Source organism: Colletotrichum paranaense (genome assembly GCF_030867605.1).
Source record: "Colletotrichum paranaense strain IMI 384185 chromosome Unknown Scaffold_7.1, whole genome shotgun sequence".
Classification (NCBI taxonomy): domain Eukaryota; kingdom Fungi; phylum Ascomycota; class Sordariomycetes; order Glomerellales; family Glomerellaceae; genus Colletotrichum; species Colletotrichum paranaense.
This window is the reverse complement of record NW_026848965.1, coordinates 2714171-2732937: the sequence shown is the minus strand read 5'-3', so window position 1 is coordinate 2732937 and position 18767 is coordinate 2714171. Positions and strand designations below refer to the sequence as shown.

Sequence of the window (18767 nt, the reverse complement as noted above, 5' to 3'; positions counted from 1 at the left end):
AACTCGGCTGGACTGCATTGTAAACTTCCATGTAGTCCATGATTCCCAGTTAAGATGATCAGCATCTTCATCATCATCATCATCATCAAGCACCAGCACACTTTGGTGTCTGACGTCTGTTCGCAAGCGCGCAGGACGAACATGTCTCGACTTTCGAGGTCTTCCCTGCTTGCTTGCTTGCTTGCCTGTCACCTTGTCTCCGTCTCTTCTCTCTTCTCCGTCAGACTCCGTGTGAACAAAGTATGCAAAGACGGACACTTGCGTACGTCTCATCTCGGAGGTTGTCGCATCTGTCATCTGTCCCTTTTTACTCCCTCGTTGGCTCCTTCACTAGCGTTCCTGCTAGAACCCACCAATTGGTTTTCCTCTGGTCATGTTTCGGTCGCCCATGTCCAAAGGCTTGGCAAAAGGCTTGTTGGTGGAACTTGGCCCCTTGAAATCGAATACCCCTTAGTCGCGGATAAGACAGTGGCCGCTGCGGCTAAATCCTTGTCTGTTCCCATTCCTCTGCGTGCCAAGTCTGTCCTCATTTACCCTAGTGCTCAAATTCGGTGAGCAGGGTTGGGGCCTGATAATCTCCTGCTTAGGCCCGTCGCCTATCCCCGTCCGTCCTTTGGCTCTTGGGATGTGCCATCCAGTGTTCCTGGCGGCCCTCACGCACCATCCATCACTGCGACTCCACGCGTCGGCCTCTCCAAGGTATCACCAGGTACTAGGTAGTGAGTGTATCCGTACACACAGACTACCGAAAGGTAGCTGTTGTCGTTCTCGAGAGAGCTGCGACGCCAGGTTCAGACTTTGCATCAGTCACCCTTCAAACTCGTTCGCGACTTGCTGTTCCCCCGCTATTGTTCTTTGTTCCTCGTCTGCGGCGACTCTCTACTGGTCATCTCTTCTTTTTCATCTTCTCAGAGATCATACCAACGAATCATCTGTGTTTGACATTGTTGAAAAAGAAGCCCCATGTTTCCCCACAGAATCCAATCAACGACGGGCTACCGAGACAGTAAAGCTTAAACTTTTTGCCGTCTCTCTTCTCTCTGCAAAGTGCTAGGTAGTAGTAGCAGTGAACCACGTCCGCGCCCGCCTATACCTCCCTTTTGATGCAACCACGTTGAACGATCGACGCGGCAGATACGCCTGGACTCGACCGTTTCATCGATCGGGCTCGTCTTTTTCAAGCAGGGGGAGTAGCCGCTTCTCACTACTCCCCAACTTCTTGGAACGGAATTCCGGACGACTCCGTTCACCCGGCTTGCAAACAGTGCGCCGTGACTTCTCTAGAAGACTCCCTCTGGAGAAAGGGCCCCATAACCTTCCAGAGATCCCGAGCCGAGGGCAGACAAACTGCATCGTCAGAATCGTCAGAACACGGGGGGCTCTCGACACAAATCCAGTAATGGATAGCAATACAAGACATGTAGCGGAGGAAACAACGCGGGCGAGGACGTTGGGAAACGTTCGTTTAAGGCATCCAGAGACCAACGAGATCATATTGATCCCGACGCCATCAGCAGATCCAAACGACCCCTTAAACTGGTAGGTACTGGACTGGCGACCTAGATCGTCAAAGAAGCCAGGGATTTTCAGCTGACTCGCTTAGGCCACAATGGTACAAGTACTACATGGCGGGGTTGATATGCTTCGCCATGATGATGTGTAACTTTCTGGCAGCGGGTATGCTCGAATCCATCGTCTCCAGAGTACTCTAGAAGACGACCGGCTAACGGATGTCGTTGCAGGACCCTCGATCGCGTTGCTAGATACAGCCTTGGAGTTCTTCCCGGCAGCCGCCACCGATACTGATGTTCTCAGTCTCGCGATCGCCAGAACTGCTTACTTCTTCACGACAACCGCCCTGCTCCAGGGGGTGGGCAACTTCTTTTGGGTTCCGCTCGCCAACAAGTTTGGCCGACGGCCAGTCTACGTTGCGAGCTACTCCATCTACTTTGCATGCACAATATGGCTCATTTTTGATCACTCGTACGGCGGCTTCTTGGCCGGCCGGATCCTGATGGGATTTGGCGCTGGAGCCGCGGAGACGATAGCGCCTATCTCCATCGCTGACGTTTTCTTTCTGCACGAAAGAGGAACCATCATGGCGTGAGTGCTTGTTCTGGCAGAGAAGCAGGCTGGCAGCTCGCTAACGTTAGTGATACAGACTCTATACCGCGTTCCTTTCTGCGGGCGTCGGCTTTGGTGTGGTCATTTCAGGGTAAGTGATGGGGAAAGCGTCCCAGAGCCTGCCGGAAATTTTCTAACCGTCGTGTGTTCTGGCAGTCTCATCACCATCAACCATAACTGGAGAGTCATCTACCAAGTTTCTGCCGCTTTGGTCGGCGTTGTGCTCCTACTGGCATTCTTCACCTTCCCCGAGACCGCATACGAGAGAGACGAAGCGAGTGCTTGGAACCGCCTGGGTTCGATAGACGGGAGCAAACCCGGGTCGGTGAGGTCGGAAGGCGAGCTGCCCGCTCGTCCGCTAGGAGCTTCGACGACGACGACAAGACGCTCAAAGCAATCATACCTTTCTTCGCTGAAAATCTTCAACAAGACGCTGACGCAGGAGAGCCTGCTGAAGCTTGCGCTGCGACCCCTGGGCCTGATACTCTTGCCGCCGGTCCTCTGGGCGGCGCTGGTGCAGGCCGTGACGGTCGGTTTCCTCGTCGCTGTGTCTTCCAATGCTGGTTCCGCCTTCTACACGGCATACGGATTCGATTCGTGGCAGATTGGCCTCTGCTTCATTGCCGGCATCCTCGGTGCGTTGCTCGGTATCCCGGCGGGCGGGCATCTTGGCGACATGATTGCGGATTGGTTTACCAGACGAAACGGCGGGATGCGGGATCCGGATATGCGACTGCCTGGCATGGCCATCAGTATGGTTACGACTCCGTTGGCTCTCGTTCTCTACGGCGTCGGCATCGATAGCCAGCTGCACTGGATCTGTCCCACCATCGGCCTTGGACTTCGTACGTTGCCTTCCCCCCTCTCTCCTCTCCTCTCCTACCCGTCCCACCCCTCCATGCTCTTTTGTCGAAACAACGGTGTTTCTGATCATCCCATCTACAGTTACCTTCTCCATCTCCCAAGGAACGAACATCTGTCTCGTGTACGTGATTGATGCCTACCGGCCCGTCGCCGGCGAAATCACCCTGGCCGTCATGGGCTTCAAGTGTAAGTGGGCGTCCGACTCTTGGCATGCCTTCTTTTTGTCCGGCATGTAAAGCTGACTCTGGTCCTTGTCTTGCTGCAGCACTCTTCGGCTTCCTGTTGTCCTTCTACACCAATACCTGGGTTGAAAAGGCAGGGTACGACAATGCCTTTGGGGCCATGGCGGGCATCGCATCTGCCGTCTTGGTCCTGTGGGTGCCGTTATTCGTCTGGGGCAAGGCGATACGACACGAGTCGTGGAAGTGGCCGATCATCCGGTATATCCATTGGAACGAAGACAGGGAGGTAGGGGAATAAGAAAAGAGACGATGGAGAGAGGAGGAGAGAGAGAAAGAGAAGAGACCGGACGAAGTTGTAGTTTTCTTGTACCCATCCCACAACGATACCTTCACGGCAGCACACGTATAGCAAGGCGTTTCGGTACTTATAAGAATTGAGTTTTCATATTATGACGGGAAAAGAAGAGCACAGCAAAAATAAGAGGAAGGGCAAGCGCCTTTTACAAGCTTTAAGGTCCCTCCTTCGTTCTTTTTTTTTCTATCCGTAATTCCTCCTGGTCTTGCTTTGGCCTCCCCCCATTCGTTGCGCCAATACGCAAGCCCACGGCGTGCCCAGCCCACCTTGGCTCTTCGGGATGTGGGAGGAGCTGGGTCCCTCATTCCCGACACCAGCGCCGCCCAGGCAAGCGGGGTGGGGGGGGGCCAAGCAAGGCCGCGGACAGGTTTAACGACATCTCTCTCGCCCAATCTCAGCTCTGAGCAGCTCGCAACAGCCCCGTTCCTGGACCCCTTGAACAGGCCATTTCATACAGAATTTTGATCATACTTTCCTGTGTTTTCCTTGAAAATAACTTGCTCAGTGGTCCTCAGTGGCTCGCTTCAACTAATCTAGCTGCCTAGCCAAAGGTGGTGGCCGTTTTGTTTTTTCTTTCTGCCCTTTTGGACCCTGAGTCAATGATGAGTAAAACTTTATCATCATCCCTAGTTCTTGCGTGGCTGGCTTTCACGGGCGACGGGGTGTGGGCTATTAGTACCCATGTATCCGTATGTGCCAGGCTCTGTCCCAGACTCTCTCTCAGGCTTTCTCTCTCTGTGACCTCTGTTTCTCTCCCTCGTGACCTCGTCTTCTCTTAAAGAGGAATCCATACTCCGTCCAGATATTCGTGGACTGTACTCCGTAAATCCCCCTTCCCGCTCGCTCGCTCTCTCTCTCAAATACTGAGCCCCCCGTCAATGACGGCGTTAGCGCCGGTGACGCTCCTGCTCCTGGCGAAGCACAGCACCTGGTCGGCCACGTCGTCGACCGTGGCGAGGCGCTTGAGCGGCGTCCTGTCCCGGGCGGCCTGTTGTTTCTCTTCCGGGAACTGTAGGCCCCATTCCTATACACGCGGAACGGTGGGTATGCAGTGAGCATGTCTGTTTCTGTCTTTTCACGGATGTGTCTTGCCGTGATACGTATGTAGTCGGATGAGATAGACAAGGGGGGGGGGGGGGCAGAGATAGGGTAAGGTATGAGGGTAGGAGTGATGGGGAAGGGGAAGGGTGCGGATTGTGTAACATACCGTCAACATGAGGCCCGGAGAGACGCTGTTTACTCTTATTCTCGGGCCCGCTGCTAACGCGAGGCCTTTTACGAGGTGGATCTGGGCTGCTTTCGTCACGGCGTAGGCCTATGTTGTTTTTGCATATCGTGTTAGAGAATCTGCCTTGCCTTGCCTTGCTTGCTTCCTGCGCCCATACGATATTGGGCAGCAGAGATGGCGAGGACCAGGAGAAAGATGGAGAGAAATGAGATTGCAAAGAAAGAATGGTTTACCAGTGAACTCCCGCTGACTTTGACACCGGCCAGCGACGCCGTCGTGATGAACGCGCCCTCTGCCTCGTCGAGGTACGGCCGCGCGGCGTGCATGAGGAACAGGTGCGACTTCACATTCATGTTGAAGCAGCGGTCCCAGTCGTCCTCGTCGACGTTGTCGTCGAGGTCCGCGATGTTGCGGAGCCTCGTCCAGCCGCTGTTGGAGAAGAGGACGTCGAGGCGGCCGCCGAGGGCGTCGGCCGCGCTCTTGACGAGGGCGGAGGTTTCGGCGCGGGAGGAGAGGTCCGCTTTGATGGCGTGGAAGTGCTGCCTTTGGCCTCCTTCTGTGGAAGAAGGGGAGGTGGATGAGAGGGACTCGAGTTCCTTGACCAGGGCATCCGCGCGGTCGCTGTTGTTCGCGTAGTTTATGACGACGCTGTAGCCGTTGCGGGCGAAGAGTTTGGCTGTTGCGGCGCCGAGGCCTGCGCTGCCTGCTGTGATGAGGGCGGTTGGGATTGGAGACATGGTTTCTGAGAGTGTTCTGTTTTTCCTTTTTTTTCTCTTCTTTTCCCCCCTAGTTCCTGTTGGATGTTTTTTCGATCGGCAAAAGTAAGGGGTGATGAGTGCGGTATGAGTGTGCCAGTGAGCGCGGCCTTGCTCGGTCCCGATGACCTTTGTGTTAGAAAGGAACTACGGAGCTTTGTATCGGAATTCCGGTGTCGGGGCGGGGTAAGGTCGGGACCAGATTGGGGCCGGCATGCACACCAAGGAGCCGAAGAAAAGGGCGGGGTAATGATTGCGGCAGAGTGCCTTACGCGGGTGCCGAGGGTTCCATGTGGGTTCGCGCGAGCGGTAGGTTTTTGATCTCATTATTCCGTTTACCGTGGACTAGATCCGATGGGATGAAGTAGAACAAGGTGAGGCCTGGAAGAGTTTTGGTCAGATCGATATTCCTAATGAGTTGAGTTCAACTCATCCTATGTTTTGCCGTATTCGTAACATAAGCAGCTACAGAGTGCGATGGACAGGTAGGAATTGGATCATAATTGGCACTGGACCTGGAATACACAAATACCCGGTACTATATGCGGCAGATGCATCACTTACAGAGGCACATATGCTATGACTTTGATTCAATGTCGCTTGGATGTATCCCCCCAATAATAGACATATTGGTGTAGGAAGTTGTGGTAAACTACAAGTCACAGTAGCAGCAGCACCAGCAAGAAGAAAGCCAACGGACCCACCCCCACCTGAGCCGATCTTTTGCTCGCTCCCCCCCCCCCCCCCTCCTTGACCGGAAACACTCCCCGACACATCCTTACCGAGAAAGTCTGTCTGTAAGACAAACCATTCGGTTTCCAGTTCGACGCTGAAAATGTTTATTACAACCTTTGAATAACGACGGTTGTCACCTTCCCCTTGCAAGTTCCTGTGAATGGGAGGAGGGGGGACTACTCGAAGGAGGCATACCGCTGAGACCTTTGTGCATAGGCTCAGCTGTTCGATTAGTCTCAAGTACTTTCAAAAGACTTTGTTCGGGACGATTGTTTTCTGCTTCTCTCATGACAGATGGACACAGCAGTGAGGAACAGGGTTACTAGGTGATCGCATAGTATGGATGATGAGGCTAAACGACGTCCCGCGTATAACATGTCCCCTCCCCCGCCATGGTTCCGGCCTTCCGCCCGCCGGCAGAAAATGCGGGGGAGAATGATGGGGAGGAGCAATCTGCCCAGCCACTGGTCACCTTTTTTCGGTATGGCTTTCGTTCTGATGAGGAAGGGGGTATGATGAACTACACTAGTCCCCCCCAATTCTTGCCCTGTGAGAGCTCGGCGATTGCAAAAAGTCCGGGGTTGCGTTGGCAGTTTTGATGGTGGTTGCAATGGAGACAAGGGAGGGAGGGGCCGAGCTGTCGAAGCCCAGCAGACCGAACGATCGACGCGGTGGCGTAGCGTCGAAGTCCGGGGCGGGAAGCGTTTGAGATGACGGGGAGTGTAAGTCGTACGTTCTTATTCGTTCCCCCGTCAAACATCGGTTATATCTCGTCTCTTTTTTTCTCATAACACATGGATGCGGCCCTTTTTTTCTTCACATCTCGGCGCTTCGATCTCTCACTTTCCCATTCACATTACTCGCAGCTTTGACATTCCCCTTAAACGATTCCTCGTCCACAAACAACTGCGAGAGTCAAGTAAAGGTCTTTGTTTCACAATCTGACCACAGAACAACGCACCCTCTTTTCCCTTCTGCACACACGTCCAGTTTGGCACCATGTTGGTCAACGGAGAGGCTCAGCGCCCTAATGGCGTGTACTCGAGTCCCATGGTCCACGAATATCCCCGGCCTCTCAAGATTGCCATTGTAGGCGCCGGCATTGGTGGTTTGAGCACAGCCATCGCACTACGCCGGCAAGGTCACCAAGTTGACGTAAGAAGCCCCCCCCCCCCTTCCCACCCGTAGCCTCATCACACTCGCCCCATTCGTGCTGCCCATCGTACTCACGCTTTCAACCGTAGCTTTACGAGCAGTCGAGACTCGCCAACGAGACCGGTGCCGCCGTACATCTGGCCCCTAACTCCAACGGTCTCCTGCGGAGATGGGGCATCTACGCCGAGACGTTCGGCGCCAACCCTTCACACCACTTCAAGGAGAGGGACCTGAACAACCAAGGCGGCTTCGACGTCGACATTACAAAGTCCCAGGGTCAATGGCAGCACCCCTGGCAGCTCGTCCACCGCGCCTACCTCCACAACGAGATCCGCAACGTCGCCACGGCTGAGGACGGAGGGGTCACCACGCCGGCCAAGCTTCACGTCGCGTCCAAGGTTGTCGGCGCGGACCCCGAGAAGGGCGAGCTGTCGCTGGAAGACGGGACGACCGTTCAGGCAGATGTCATTCTTGGTGCTGATGGTATTTACGTACGTTAACGAAGGAGCGGAGGTGTAGTAGGGCTGGCGATACTGACATTCTCCAAATAGTCCAAGGTCAGGAGATTTGTAACTGGCACCGACTACAAGCTGTTCCGCTCGGGCAAGGCGGCGTTCCGTTTCCTCATCCCCCGCGCCGCCGCGCTCGAGGATCCCGTCACTGCGCCTCTGGTCGACAGAGAGAACTCACTGGGGATTTGGTTTGGTACGGATAGGCGTATTGTGATTTACCCGTGCAACAATAACCAGCTCCTCAACTTTGTTTGCATTCACCCGGATACCGAGTCTCAGGCAAACGCAAGCGACGGTAAGTCTCTTTCACCCCCCATCGTACAGCTACAAGACTGATGAAGCATTAGAATGGAACAAGAAGGGCTCCATCGAACAACTACTCAAGGTTTACAAGGACTTTGATCCTGCTGTGCTGCAGCTGATAAAGAAGGTTAATCCCAATGAAGTCAATGTATGGCAGTTGTTGGATATGGAGGCTATGCCGACGTGGGTGAATGGCAAGCTCGCCCTTTTGGGTGACGCCGCGCACCCTTTTACACCTCGTAAGTCTCGTCTTACCGAGACGATCCACCTCAAGATACTAACAGAGCCGTAGATCAGGGGCAAGGCGCAGGCCAGGCTATGGAAGACGGAGCAGCGTTAGCAGTCGTTCTACCCAAGGGCACATCGCCCGACGAAGTCCCTGAACGTTTACGTCTGTACGAAAAGATTCGCATGGAGCGCGCACACAAGATCCAAGAGTTCTCTCGTCAAGCCGGCAAGGACAGAATACCAGGCCAACCACCCGCCATCAAAAGTTCGTGAAAGCCCCCTCTCTCTCACACACACATACACCCCCTGGCAAATCAACTAACACGACGAAAAACAGTGATGAACTACACAAACTATAACTTTGGCCACGACGAGCACGACCACGCGACAAAGATCTTCAACAAGTACCTCTGGTCCAAGAAGCAGGACATGTACTGGCGCATGCCCATCGGCTTCGGTCCCTTCCCGGGTCCCCGACAGGACTTCTTCGGCCGCCGGCAGCCGTCCGAGCTCGAGCGCACCTTCAAGACAATATCGGTCAAGTTCCTCACGTCGCGCACGCTACTCGAGACCATCCTCCCCACGGACTCGTTCCGCTTCAAGGAACCGGGCACCGTCTGCGCCGCCTCGCTTTCCGTCACCCAGCTCAACAACATGTCTTGGCTCGGCGGCGGCGGCTACAACCATCTGGGTCTGTACATCCACGGCATCGAGTACGTCAAGCGCGACAGCACCGCCATCAGCGGCACCCACCTGTCTGTCTTGTTCGAGTCCCTGACGGATCCCATCGTATCGGGCCGCGAGGAGCTCGGTATGCCGAAGCTGTTCTGCGACATTGACCTCGAGCACCACGCCACGGCAGCGCGCGTCCGTGCCTCGTGGCGGGGCGCCACCTTTGCCGACATCTCGCTCAAGAACCTGCGCCGCGACGAGCCCGAGACGGAGCACGGCACCATCGGCGGCGAGGCGGACTACGGGATCCTGACGTACCGGTATATCCCCTCGGTCGGGCAGCCGGGCAAGGCCGACGCCGAGTACGCGTGCGTGGTGCCGCACGAGGAGGAGGCCAAGGACGTCCCCGCCACGGTGCACGCCGTGTCTAGGGCGTCTGCGGCGGACGTCTCGGTCAAGATGAATGGTCATGACTGGGAGAAGCTGCCGACGCTGCATCACGTTGCCAAGTTCCTGGCTGAGATGCCCATCTATGAGGTTGTGGGTGCCAAAGTCGTTGAGGGGACGGGCGTGCCGAATGTTTCTGCGGCTCGGAGGATAGAGTAGGGCAGTTTCGGAAGTCTACGAGCAAGGGGAAGAAATTGTCATATCATCAGATCCCATGATGGAGGCATTGTGTATATACTTTTTTCTCGTAGTGGCATCCAGGCTTTGGGCCTGGCGAATACCCAACATTGTACTTTGATAACCAAAACCCATAACATGTTTGGACATGCCCCAGACGAAGACGCTGACCATGCGCATCTTTCTGCAATCCCGCTTCCAAAAGATTGTACAGTATCCTTCTTCCTATCAACCTTGTGAAGTTGAATTATTCCACTTCATCTTCCCTCAGCCCCCTCCCCAAATATACCCGGCTCTTACAGTCGTCCGTGAGCCCGAACCCAAGATCTCGGATCAACGATGCATAGGAACCTTCAAGATCATGTGCAGAGAACAAACCTTCCACCCCAGCTTTCTGGTGGCCTTGAATTTACCTCAGATGCACAGCCGTACAAAACCCAACACGTGTGGAGAGATTACAGTTTCATAGCGTCCGCCGTAGCTGTCTGTCCTCCCACACCCGTCCCCGCACAACCCACCTCCTCTTGACGTCCCGGCCCCACCTCCACTTTCCGCCCACTCGCTCCGGCATGGCAGATGGGTGCGAGAAGCTGGCAAAGCTCAAAGCCCGTACGACGCCGGAATGCCGACACGGCAACTACTTTCAAACATGGTGGTCGAGGAAGGGGAGAGGGGGTGGGATGGCGCGGGGAAAGGGGATGATCAACGGGATGTTACAGAAGTCTACTTTGCAGCTGTTCATTTGTAAGCTCAATGGGTTGCTTTTATTTCGAGGGGAGTAGAAGACCGCCCATCCTTCTTCTTGAAAGCTTACTCGTCTCAACTTTCTTCGTCACACGGCTCTCCCCTCGACTTCGGCATGGACTATTTATACTATTGACGTCTTTCAACAAACGTAGTAACTGCACCTACATCACACATAAACAGCTAGACACCGCAACCTCCCATCCATCATCAACCTCATACAAAACCACACTGAACAAGACAAACAACAGCACATACATCCCGCAACAATGGCCTCCCACACCTCACCCACCGACCTCCGCCGCCCCCACCGCTTCATAACAGACCACGACCCCTCCACGGGCAAAGCAATCTTCAACACCACCATCGCCCCCGAAATCCCGCAACAGACCGTCGGCGGCGGCGCCAAGTTCTACCTCGGCTACACCACAGAGCAGACCCCCGTCTCCCTCACCCAGAACGCAGACGTGACCGCCTACGCCCAGCGCCTGTCGAACCCGCCCGGCATCGTGATCCCCGGCGGCAGCGTCGTGCGCATCGTCGACATGGCGCCCGGGTCGCTGAGCCCCATGCACCGGACCGTCAGCCTCGATTACGGGGTCGTGCTCGAGGGCGAGATCGACCTGGTGCTGGACTCGGGCGAGACGAGGAGGATGCGGAGGGGGGACGTGAGCGTGCAGAGGGGCACGATGCACGCGTGGAAGAACGTGAGCGAGACGGAGTGGGGGCGCATGTTGTATGTGCTGCAGGAGGCGGAGCCGCTTGAGGTTGGCGGGGAGGTGTTGAAGGAGGATTATGGGGTTGGCATGGGGGATGTGAAGCCTTCTTCTTCCAAGTGAGAGAGAGTTTGAGGGCCTTGGAGATTTTGCATCGAGACGCTCTACTGCGTCTGTGAATAAAGAGGCATTTTGATACAAGGTATTCTTTGCAGTATAGCAGGCTCAACGTGCCGTTGGACATCATGGAGAGCTTAAGGCTCCGAATAGAAAGGAGGTCCTGAGACTAACTCACCAAAGCGTGGTTAGCTCCTGAAAAGCCACACGAATCATCACAATATTTGGCATTGCCGTAATCATTGATGGCCCTAGAGAATGTTTTGTTGCAGACGGATGCCGCTCCACCATTAAGGAAATATCCGAGTCTATTTCTCCTGTGAAGCATCAGGCCCCACCAGATCACACCTACAATATTCATGATAGTCATCTATTAGGGAGATGACACCGATCATATGCTGATGCCGTCAGGTGGGAAGACAACGCATGTTGGGTTCCATGTATTACGAATCTTGGAGTGTAGTTCTCTAGTAATGTACATCATGCTCTGCAGAGAAGAGAAAACTCCATCCTTCTAGCTTTCAAAGCTATCCTACCTATCATGTAACACTCATACTCCTCCATTCTGCACATCGAAGAGCCACATATCCGCCGACGATCTATCTGTCGAGTGCTTGGCTGTGACACTACGAAAAATAAGTCAGTAAATCTTCTGTCTCTCTGTTGCTTGGGAGTGGTGGAACTCACCATGTGCCAATACACACCCTTCTTCTTCAACAGTTCATTATGGCTGCCCTTCTCCAACAACTTGCCTTCACCCAGAACAAAAATGACGTCGGCATTCTGCACCGTCGCGAGACGATGCGCGACGACAACCATGGTCCGCCCCTTTCCTGCCCTCTCAAAGGCGGCCTGGACCAGCTTCTCCGACTCCGAGTCGAGGGAACTCGTCGCCTCGTCGAGCAGGAGAATATTGGGGTTCCTGATGAGGGCGCGCGCAATCGCCACGCGCTGCTTCTGTCCACCCGACAGGGAGACGCCCTTGCTGCCGATGTCGGTATTGTACCCCTCGGGCAGGGACGCGATGAATTCGTGGATCGAGGCGTCGCGGCAGACCTGGTGCAGCTGCTCGTCCGTCACGGTGCCATCCTCAACTCCCAAGAGGATGTTCTCCCGGAGGGTGCCCTGGAAGAGCGTGGCCTCCTGGGCGACCAGGGAGAGCTGCTTGCGGTACTCGTAGACGTTGATGTCGTTGATGTTTTTGCCGTTGCAGAGAATGGCGCCCTTTTGCACGTCGTAGAAGCGCTCCATGAGGGAGACGATGCTCGTCTTGCCGCAGCCGGAGGCGCCTACGAGGGCGGCAAACTGGCCCTTTTCAATGGTCAGGTTGAGGCCCTTGAAGACGGACACGTCGCGGGTCGGGTACTTGAAGTGCACGTCGCGCAGCTCGATCTGGACACCGCCCTCCGTGTCGGGAATCCTCTCAGTCGCGGGGATGAGGTCCTGGTTCCGGGACTCGCGCATGTTGATGATGCGGTTCGAGGCGCCCGTGACCTGGGCTGCATTGGGACCGAAGCTGAGACCCTGCCCGGCGGCTTCCGCGCCTTGGATCACGGCCATGAAGCAGACGAAGAAACCCTGAGCTTGGTACTCTCCAGACGCCAGGAGTCGACTACCGTACCAGAAGATGAGAGCCTGACAAGCCATGGAAACCGAGTCTGAGAAACCAAATACTGCACTCGTCCACCGAGCTTTCTTGAAGGCATGGCTGACGTGGCCCTTGAGCAGGTTTTCATACCGTAAGCAAGTCATGTCCTCTAGTGTCAAGGCCGAGACTGTTCTGAAAGCCCCAATGGACTCGGCGGCGAATTTGGAGCTCTCGGCAAAGACTGCGGCGTTCATCTTGTCGAACTCGATCTCGTACTTGAAGCGGAGGTATCCCGATATGAGACCAATAGGCATCGTGACGCAGAGAGCGACCAGTGCCAGTTTCCAACCGAAAGCAAACGCAATAGAGATGGCACCAATGACGTTAAAGATTGCCGTGTAGACCATGGCCATATTGAGACCCAGCAGCTCCTCCAACTGCTTAGGATCTCCAGCCACACGAGCTGTAAGACTGCCGTGAGCGTTCTCTTCTTCATCGTAGAACGAGGTCTTCTGGAATAGAATAGCCTCGAAATACTGCTGCCTGTAGACTGCGCAGATAATAGCCGCCAGATGTGTTGCCACAAATCCCATGAAAAAGTACGACAGACCAATACCGATAGCAAGCATCGCCCACATGAGGGACCAGAAGTTGCTGTCGCTTCTGATCTTGTCGGGTGAGTTCAGGGGGTTGAACACTACGATGACTTTGGCAAAGAGGTATGCCTGCAATGGGGTTCCAGCCGCAGCACACGCCGCGAAGACGACGGTGAGGATGCAAAGATACCAACGGCTCCGCTGCTCGTACAGCAACCGACCGAAGCTTTGGAAAAGGTTGCGATTCACAGCCTCGGACTTTTGGCGTGTACCACTGGCCTCGGACATCGCAGCGCTCTTCTCTCGGCCAAGATACTCGCCGAGGTCTTCCTCCTTCGGGTTATCGTCATCGCTGGCTTCCGTTTGGTCTCCGAGGGATAGTTGTTGGGCATGGACCAGCCCGTAGTAAACACCCTCATCATCCTCTAGGAGGCTCTCGTGGGTGCCTTGTTCAACAACCTTGCCCTTCTTTAGAACAATAATCCGATCGGCCTTCTTGATGGTAGAAAGTCGATGGGCAATAGTGATTGTCGTGCGGTTCTGGGAGACCTTGTCGAGAGCAGCTTGAACGATTCTCTCGCCGCGGACATCAATGGCGCTGGTGGCTTCGTCCAGGATCACGATCTTTGGCTTTCTGACAATGCTTCGGGCAATGGCAATGCGCTGACGCTGTCCACCAGAAAGCTTTGCGCCACTGTCGCCGACAAAAGTGTCATAACCCTAGAGGCTCACGATTAGTACGCGTTCGCAGAAGCAAGGCAAGATGATGTACTTACGTCCGGCAGGCGATCGATGAATTCGTCGGCGAATGATTCTTGGCAAGCTTCCTTGACAAGAGCTCTCTTCTTATCCTCGGATTCGTCTTCCCACTGTGAGCCAATCAATCCGTAGGCAACATTCTTGAAAATCGTATCGTTGAAAAGGAAAGGCTCTTGTTGAACGAGACCAATTTGTGATCGCCACCATTTGAGGTCGATGTCGTCGAGGGCATGGCCAGAAGTAGAAACGGAGCCTTTAAGCTCTACGGAGGGTCCGGTTTCCTCGGGCTCTGGCTTTTCCTCATCGTCAGAGTCATCCGCTCCGTTCTTGCTTTTCTTCTTCTTTTTCTTCTGGGCTTCCTTCACCTTGTCCTTCTCGATCGTCTTGGCGATGATGTACTGGTCTTGCAGGGTATACCATCTTTCAATCAGGCCTACAATTGTGCTCTTGCCGGATCCTGAGGGGCCAACAATAGCCGTGACCTTGCCCGCCTCGATAGTCAGGTCCAGATCGTCAAGAACTTTGACGTGGGGCCGGCTGGGATACGCAAAGGTGACTCCCTTGAATTCGATGTTCTGGTTGGCGGATACTTCAGGCTCCTTCAGCTCCCCCGTCTTTGGACGAGGAGCGTCAATGACAGTCAAGAACTCGCATGCCGCGACCATTGCCTTGCTGATGGCGAGCAAAGGTGTGCTGATACGCTCGAGGGACATGACAGTAAGCATGACTGACATGAGGACACTATCTCGTAGGTTAGGTCGTGATTCAAGGGTCCTTACGGCTCAGCGTTTCTTACATGATGACTTCGCCGACATTGTCAACTCTCCCGTCAACCCAAGAGTGTGTGCCGTACCAGAATGCCAGTCCGAAAGTACCGAAGAGAGCGAAGAACTACGGTGGATTAGAACAAATTGCCATTCCAGACCAAGGAAGAGAGTGTGAACTTACAATCATGCCGAACTGGAGAGCCATCAAAGGCGCCGTAGCTTGGCCCCTCTGACGAGCAACGTTGACCCAGCGAGCATACCGAGCAGCGATGCGGTCTTCAGCACCACAGGCGGCAACCATACGAATGCTTGAGAACGCCTCGCTAGCAACAGCAGAAGCTTTGCCTTCCGCCCGGGTCACTTGACTGTGACCCTTGATGATAAAAGGCAACAGAACACCCAAGACCAGGAGGATGAAGAGAATCACCGACGCCGTCACAAGCGTCAAGGACCAATTGTAAGTGAAAGCCACAATGATGGCAGTCCAAATTGTGCCATTGAACTCGAGGAAGACGCCGAGCTTTTCCGAGATACCAATCTGGAGCGTATTCGCGGTCGATGTGATGGTGCCGGCAGCGGCTCCAGCTGGCATCGAATCGAGTACGTGGATAGTCTGGCCGAAAAGGCGTTGGAGATAGTGCAAACGAATTGCAGAAGACAGCCGAATGCCAATCATCCTAAACGCGAACTTGTTGACATAGTTGAGGACGAAGCGAGCCAGAAAGAGGATGAAGAGGTAAAGGGCCTGTTTGTCGGCAATCCTCTTGAAATCGTCTGGAGATACTGAGCCGTCTCCTGAAGTGAACCCGTTGAACTGGTTGACGAGTTGGCCGAAGATGACTGCGCATGTAAGTCAGATGGTCAGTCATTACGAACAAGGTTGTATTTCCTTACTGTTCATCAATGGCAACGTGGTACCGGCGGCGATGGAGGCGATGCCAGCCGCAAAGTAGGCGAAAATGTCCCATTTCGTGGCGTACGTGAACACGCGCAGGTAGTCCTTGAAAGTAGGTTCCCGTTCGGGCTTTATCTTGGTTTCGGGAGTAGGCGCATCGTCCTTGCTTGAAGTTGAATGTACCGCATCCTTTTTGTCGTCGAGGACGCCTGTTGCCACTGGAGGCAGGGCGTCTGACGGCACCGTACCCGTCTCGATGTTATGCATGCTGAAGCGTTTGTCTTTCGAGAATCGGACTCAAGAAGACATAGTTAGTCGGTCGTCGGAGAGATGAAATGATGAAAGAAGTCTGCATCCAATGATGGTTCGGCTCGGCAATGGGAAAGAAGATGTAAAGAACCCAACCAAAATGTTTTTCGTGTCTCATGAACATGAAGAGGAAAGGATAGGAGTCGAGCAGACCGGGTTGGTCTAAACGTGTTTATACATCTGTACTCGAGAGAGAATACACGTAGCCAAAAGGGAGTGATGGAAGCCTCAAGAGGGGACGACTTGACGTCGAACCCCAAAAAGAAGCGGATTCCTAGTCTATTACATCTTGTCGTAAAAAATGGCCTTCTATCCAGGCGTGGACTTTTACGAGACGTGCAGCAGCGCCCTCAAAGCAACCTTGACCCGACTCCTAGTATTACGGTACGTAGGGGTACCAGCCGGGGGACTCCAAGTTCAACGGACGGTAGGTGGGTCAGCATAGGCCCACTTCGGATGGATAATCATCCCGCTTAGGAATGGTGGGAGCTGGAGCACGAGCCATCGTCTGCCCTACCACCAACATCCTACGAGTCTAATTGAGGTACCTGTTTGTGAGGTCATGTTTGGGGGAAATGGAAGTGTCTAGGCAGCCTGGCTGCTTGCATTTTCTGACATGTTCAGGTGACGGAGCCAAGGCTTGCTCTCTTGTTGCGAATCAAAACGGGTGGACACCACGACAAAAGGGTCAGAAGACTTCGTGGTACTGTGACCATGTTGAACATTGGATGAACTGAGGACGATGTCGGCTGGCATTTTGGCATTTGGGTCACAAAAAACAAACCTCCCGGCTCCCGTTTCTAATGGACCGCTGGGATACCGAATACGCGGATCAATTCTTGCTGGGTACCTATCAACCAACGAGGCCGTTCTGATTGCGAAGATCAAACCTACAGCAATAAGCGTATCCAAGTGTGTCTTCCAGTCAAGCCAGTCCGCAGCCAATGAGAGTCCGCGTCGTAAAGGGCCAAAAGGGGGTTAGCGTACCTTGTTTACGGCGCTGGGCGTTGTTCTTATCGTTTGTCAATGTCGTCCCACTTTTTAGCGCCGGGCAACTGTTTTACGATATTTACGGGCCGTGCATCTTCACACATCACCATGCCATCGAAACTTGGCCATCCGCATTTCATTTTTTCTACTTCAGCGTAGCTGACAAGAGGGGCATTATCATCATCACTCACTTAATCTCGCCAAACAATTAGTTTGCGGTAGCTTCCAGAGGATTGATCAATTGGACAGGTGGCGCTTTGCTTACGCCACAACCCTTCGTCATCCCAGACACTTCCTACACATGTTCTTCATCTTCATACCATTGCGGAGTTTCTGCCTGCTGCTGCCTGCCAGAAACCAAACTCCGACTGTCGGGGCATTGGGTTTTCGCCAAATTTCATGGGACTGCGCTGGTACTACAGTCCGCTGAAGCTTTCTCTCACTTGTAGGTAGGGGGCTGCTCAGTGACAATCTGGCCAGTCCCTTGTCATGTCACTGCGAAATGGGTCATCATCGGATTCGGACTCTATGTAGGAACCCGACAGCAGCTAAATTGTGCTTCCGCGGCACTTCTCCGCAAAATCGAAGCGACGAGAAAAAATTGGTCCGGAAGACTATCTAGCTTTCTGTTTCGATCACGTGGACAGGACTAACTGCTTAAGATTCAAGATAGACTTGAAACTTGCAATATTGAGGCTTGTCGACTGTTACATCTAGCTTTAATCCCTACGTCATTCAGGTATGTTAGAGGAACTGATTCTCGTCATCATTTTATTGCCCTAACTGGGTTGCACATCCATGGCCAAATTTCACTCAATGGGCAGCCGTCAAAAGTGCTGAAGTTGCAACTTGATGGTGATTATGGCCGTGCTGAAAAAACCAACAAGACTATCAAGTTGGATCAGCACGTCTGTTGCGATAGATACCTGCCAAATACCTATACTGTTAAGATATGCATTACCTTGATCTTTCTAACAGCGAACGGTGTAACTTCGGATTATTGCAACGTAAACCGTGGAGTAGCGCAGAGTGGGCTAGATTCAGATCGTCGAAATAATTCATGGGTCTTTCTATTAAAATTTGGTATCTATCACGCGCCGCGTACCGTAGGAAATGTCGATTTGTTGCTCTCGATGACATAGCGGCACCAGTCCAGCCAGCCTCGCCGGGCAGGGATCTGTCACCTCCCACGCGGTACGTCATTGGATGTCGCAAGGGGATGCATCCCCGTCGAGTCACAGCCTTGCAGCCATTTTTCGACCTCACAAACCCCGTCCCTCCCCCCAAACCCGTCGCAAGTGCATACGGCCCCTCCAAAACTTGCGATTGAGTCACCTACCCAACCAAGTTTACCCGGCGCCGCTTTTTTTGTCCCTTTTGAAGTCGGTACCCCCTCCGCGCAACAAGCGCCCGAGATCTCGGAAGCCAGGTGAATGCAGATCCAGGTGAAGATTTTCTCGAGGTCCGCCCGACCGGCCTACCGACTGACTTTTCTTTCTCCAAGCCCAATTACATCCCCTCTTTTGCCTAGAACCCGCATCAGGCCCAG

General features: G+C 54.0%; 5 protein-coding genes across 5 annotated transcripts; 3 read left to right on the top strand and 2 right to left on the bottom strand.

The window, feature by feature from the left end:
- Positions 1 to 1399: 1399 nt before the first annotated feature.
- CPAR01_09772 (uncharacterized protein) lies at positions 1400 to 3468 on the top strand (the record flags this gene model as incomplete). Its single annotated transcript, XM_060494036.1, has 7 exons — positions 1400 to 1539; positions 1604 to 1677; positions 1743 to 2103; positions 2162 to 2215; positions 2281 to 2969; positions 3070 to 3174; positions 3254 to 3468. The coding sequence occupies 7 exons, from the start codon at positions 1400 to 1402 to the stop codon at positions 3466 to 3468; spliced, it is 1638 nt and encodes a 545-aa protein (XP_060348166.1).
- Positions 3469 to 4381: 913 nt separating this feature from the next.
- On the bottom strand, positions 4382 to 5490 carry CPAR01_09771 (short-chain dehydrogenase; the record flags this gene model as incomplete). The annotated part of the gene is made up of 3 exons (XM_060494035.1): positions 4382 to 4549; positions 4733 to 4840; positions 4987 to 5490. 3 exons carry the CDS (start codon positions 5488 to 5490, stop codon positions 4382 to 4384), a joined length of 780 nt encoding a protein of 259 aa, XP_060348165.1.
- Positions 5491 to 7242: 1752 nt separating this feature from the next.
- On the top strand, positions 7243 to 9719 carry CPAR01_09770 (uncharacterized protein; the record flags this gene model as incomplete). Its single annotated transcript, XM_060494034.1, has 6 exons — positions 7243 to 7398; positions 7488 to 7889; positions 7950 to 8205; positions 8258 to 8452; positions 8506 to 8706; positions 8779 to 9719. 6 exons carry the CDS (start codon positions 7243 to 7245, stop codon positions 9717 to 9719), a joined length of 2151 nt encoding a protein of 716 aa, XP_060348164.1.
- Positions 9720 to 10750: 1031 nt separating this feature from the next.
- On the top strand, positions 10751 to 11320 carry CPAR01_09769 (cupin; the record flags this gene model as incomplete). The annotated part of the gene is made up of 1 exon (XM_060494033.1): positions 10751 to 11320. One exon carries the CDS (start codon positions 10751 to 10753, stop codon positions 11318 to 11320), a length of 570 nt encoding a protein of 189 aa, XP_060348163.1.
- A 593-nt stretch (positions 11321 to 11913) lies between these two features.
- On the bottom strand, positions 11914 to 16186 carry CPAR01_09768 (ABC transporter transmembrane region; the record flags this gene model as incomplete). Its single annotated transcript, XM_060494032.1, has 6 exons — positions 11914 to 11940; positions 12002 to 14218; positions 14275 to 14998; positions 15054 to 15148; positions 15206 to 15864; positions 15919 to 16186. 6 exons carry the CDS (start codon positions 16184 to 16186, stop codon positions 11914 to 11916), a joined length of 3990 nt encoding a protein of 1329 aa, XP_060348162.1.
- Between the last annotated feature and the right edge of the window lie 2581 nt (positions 16187 to 18767).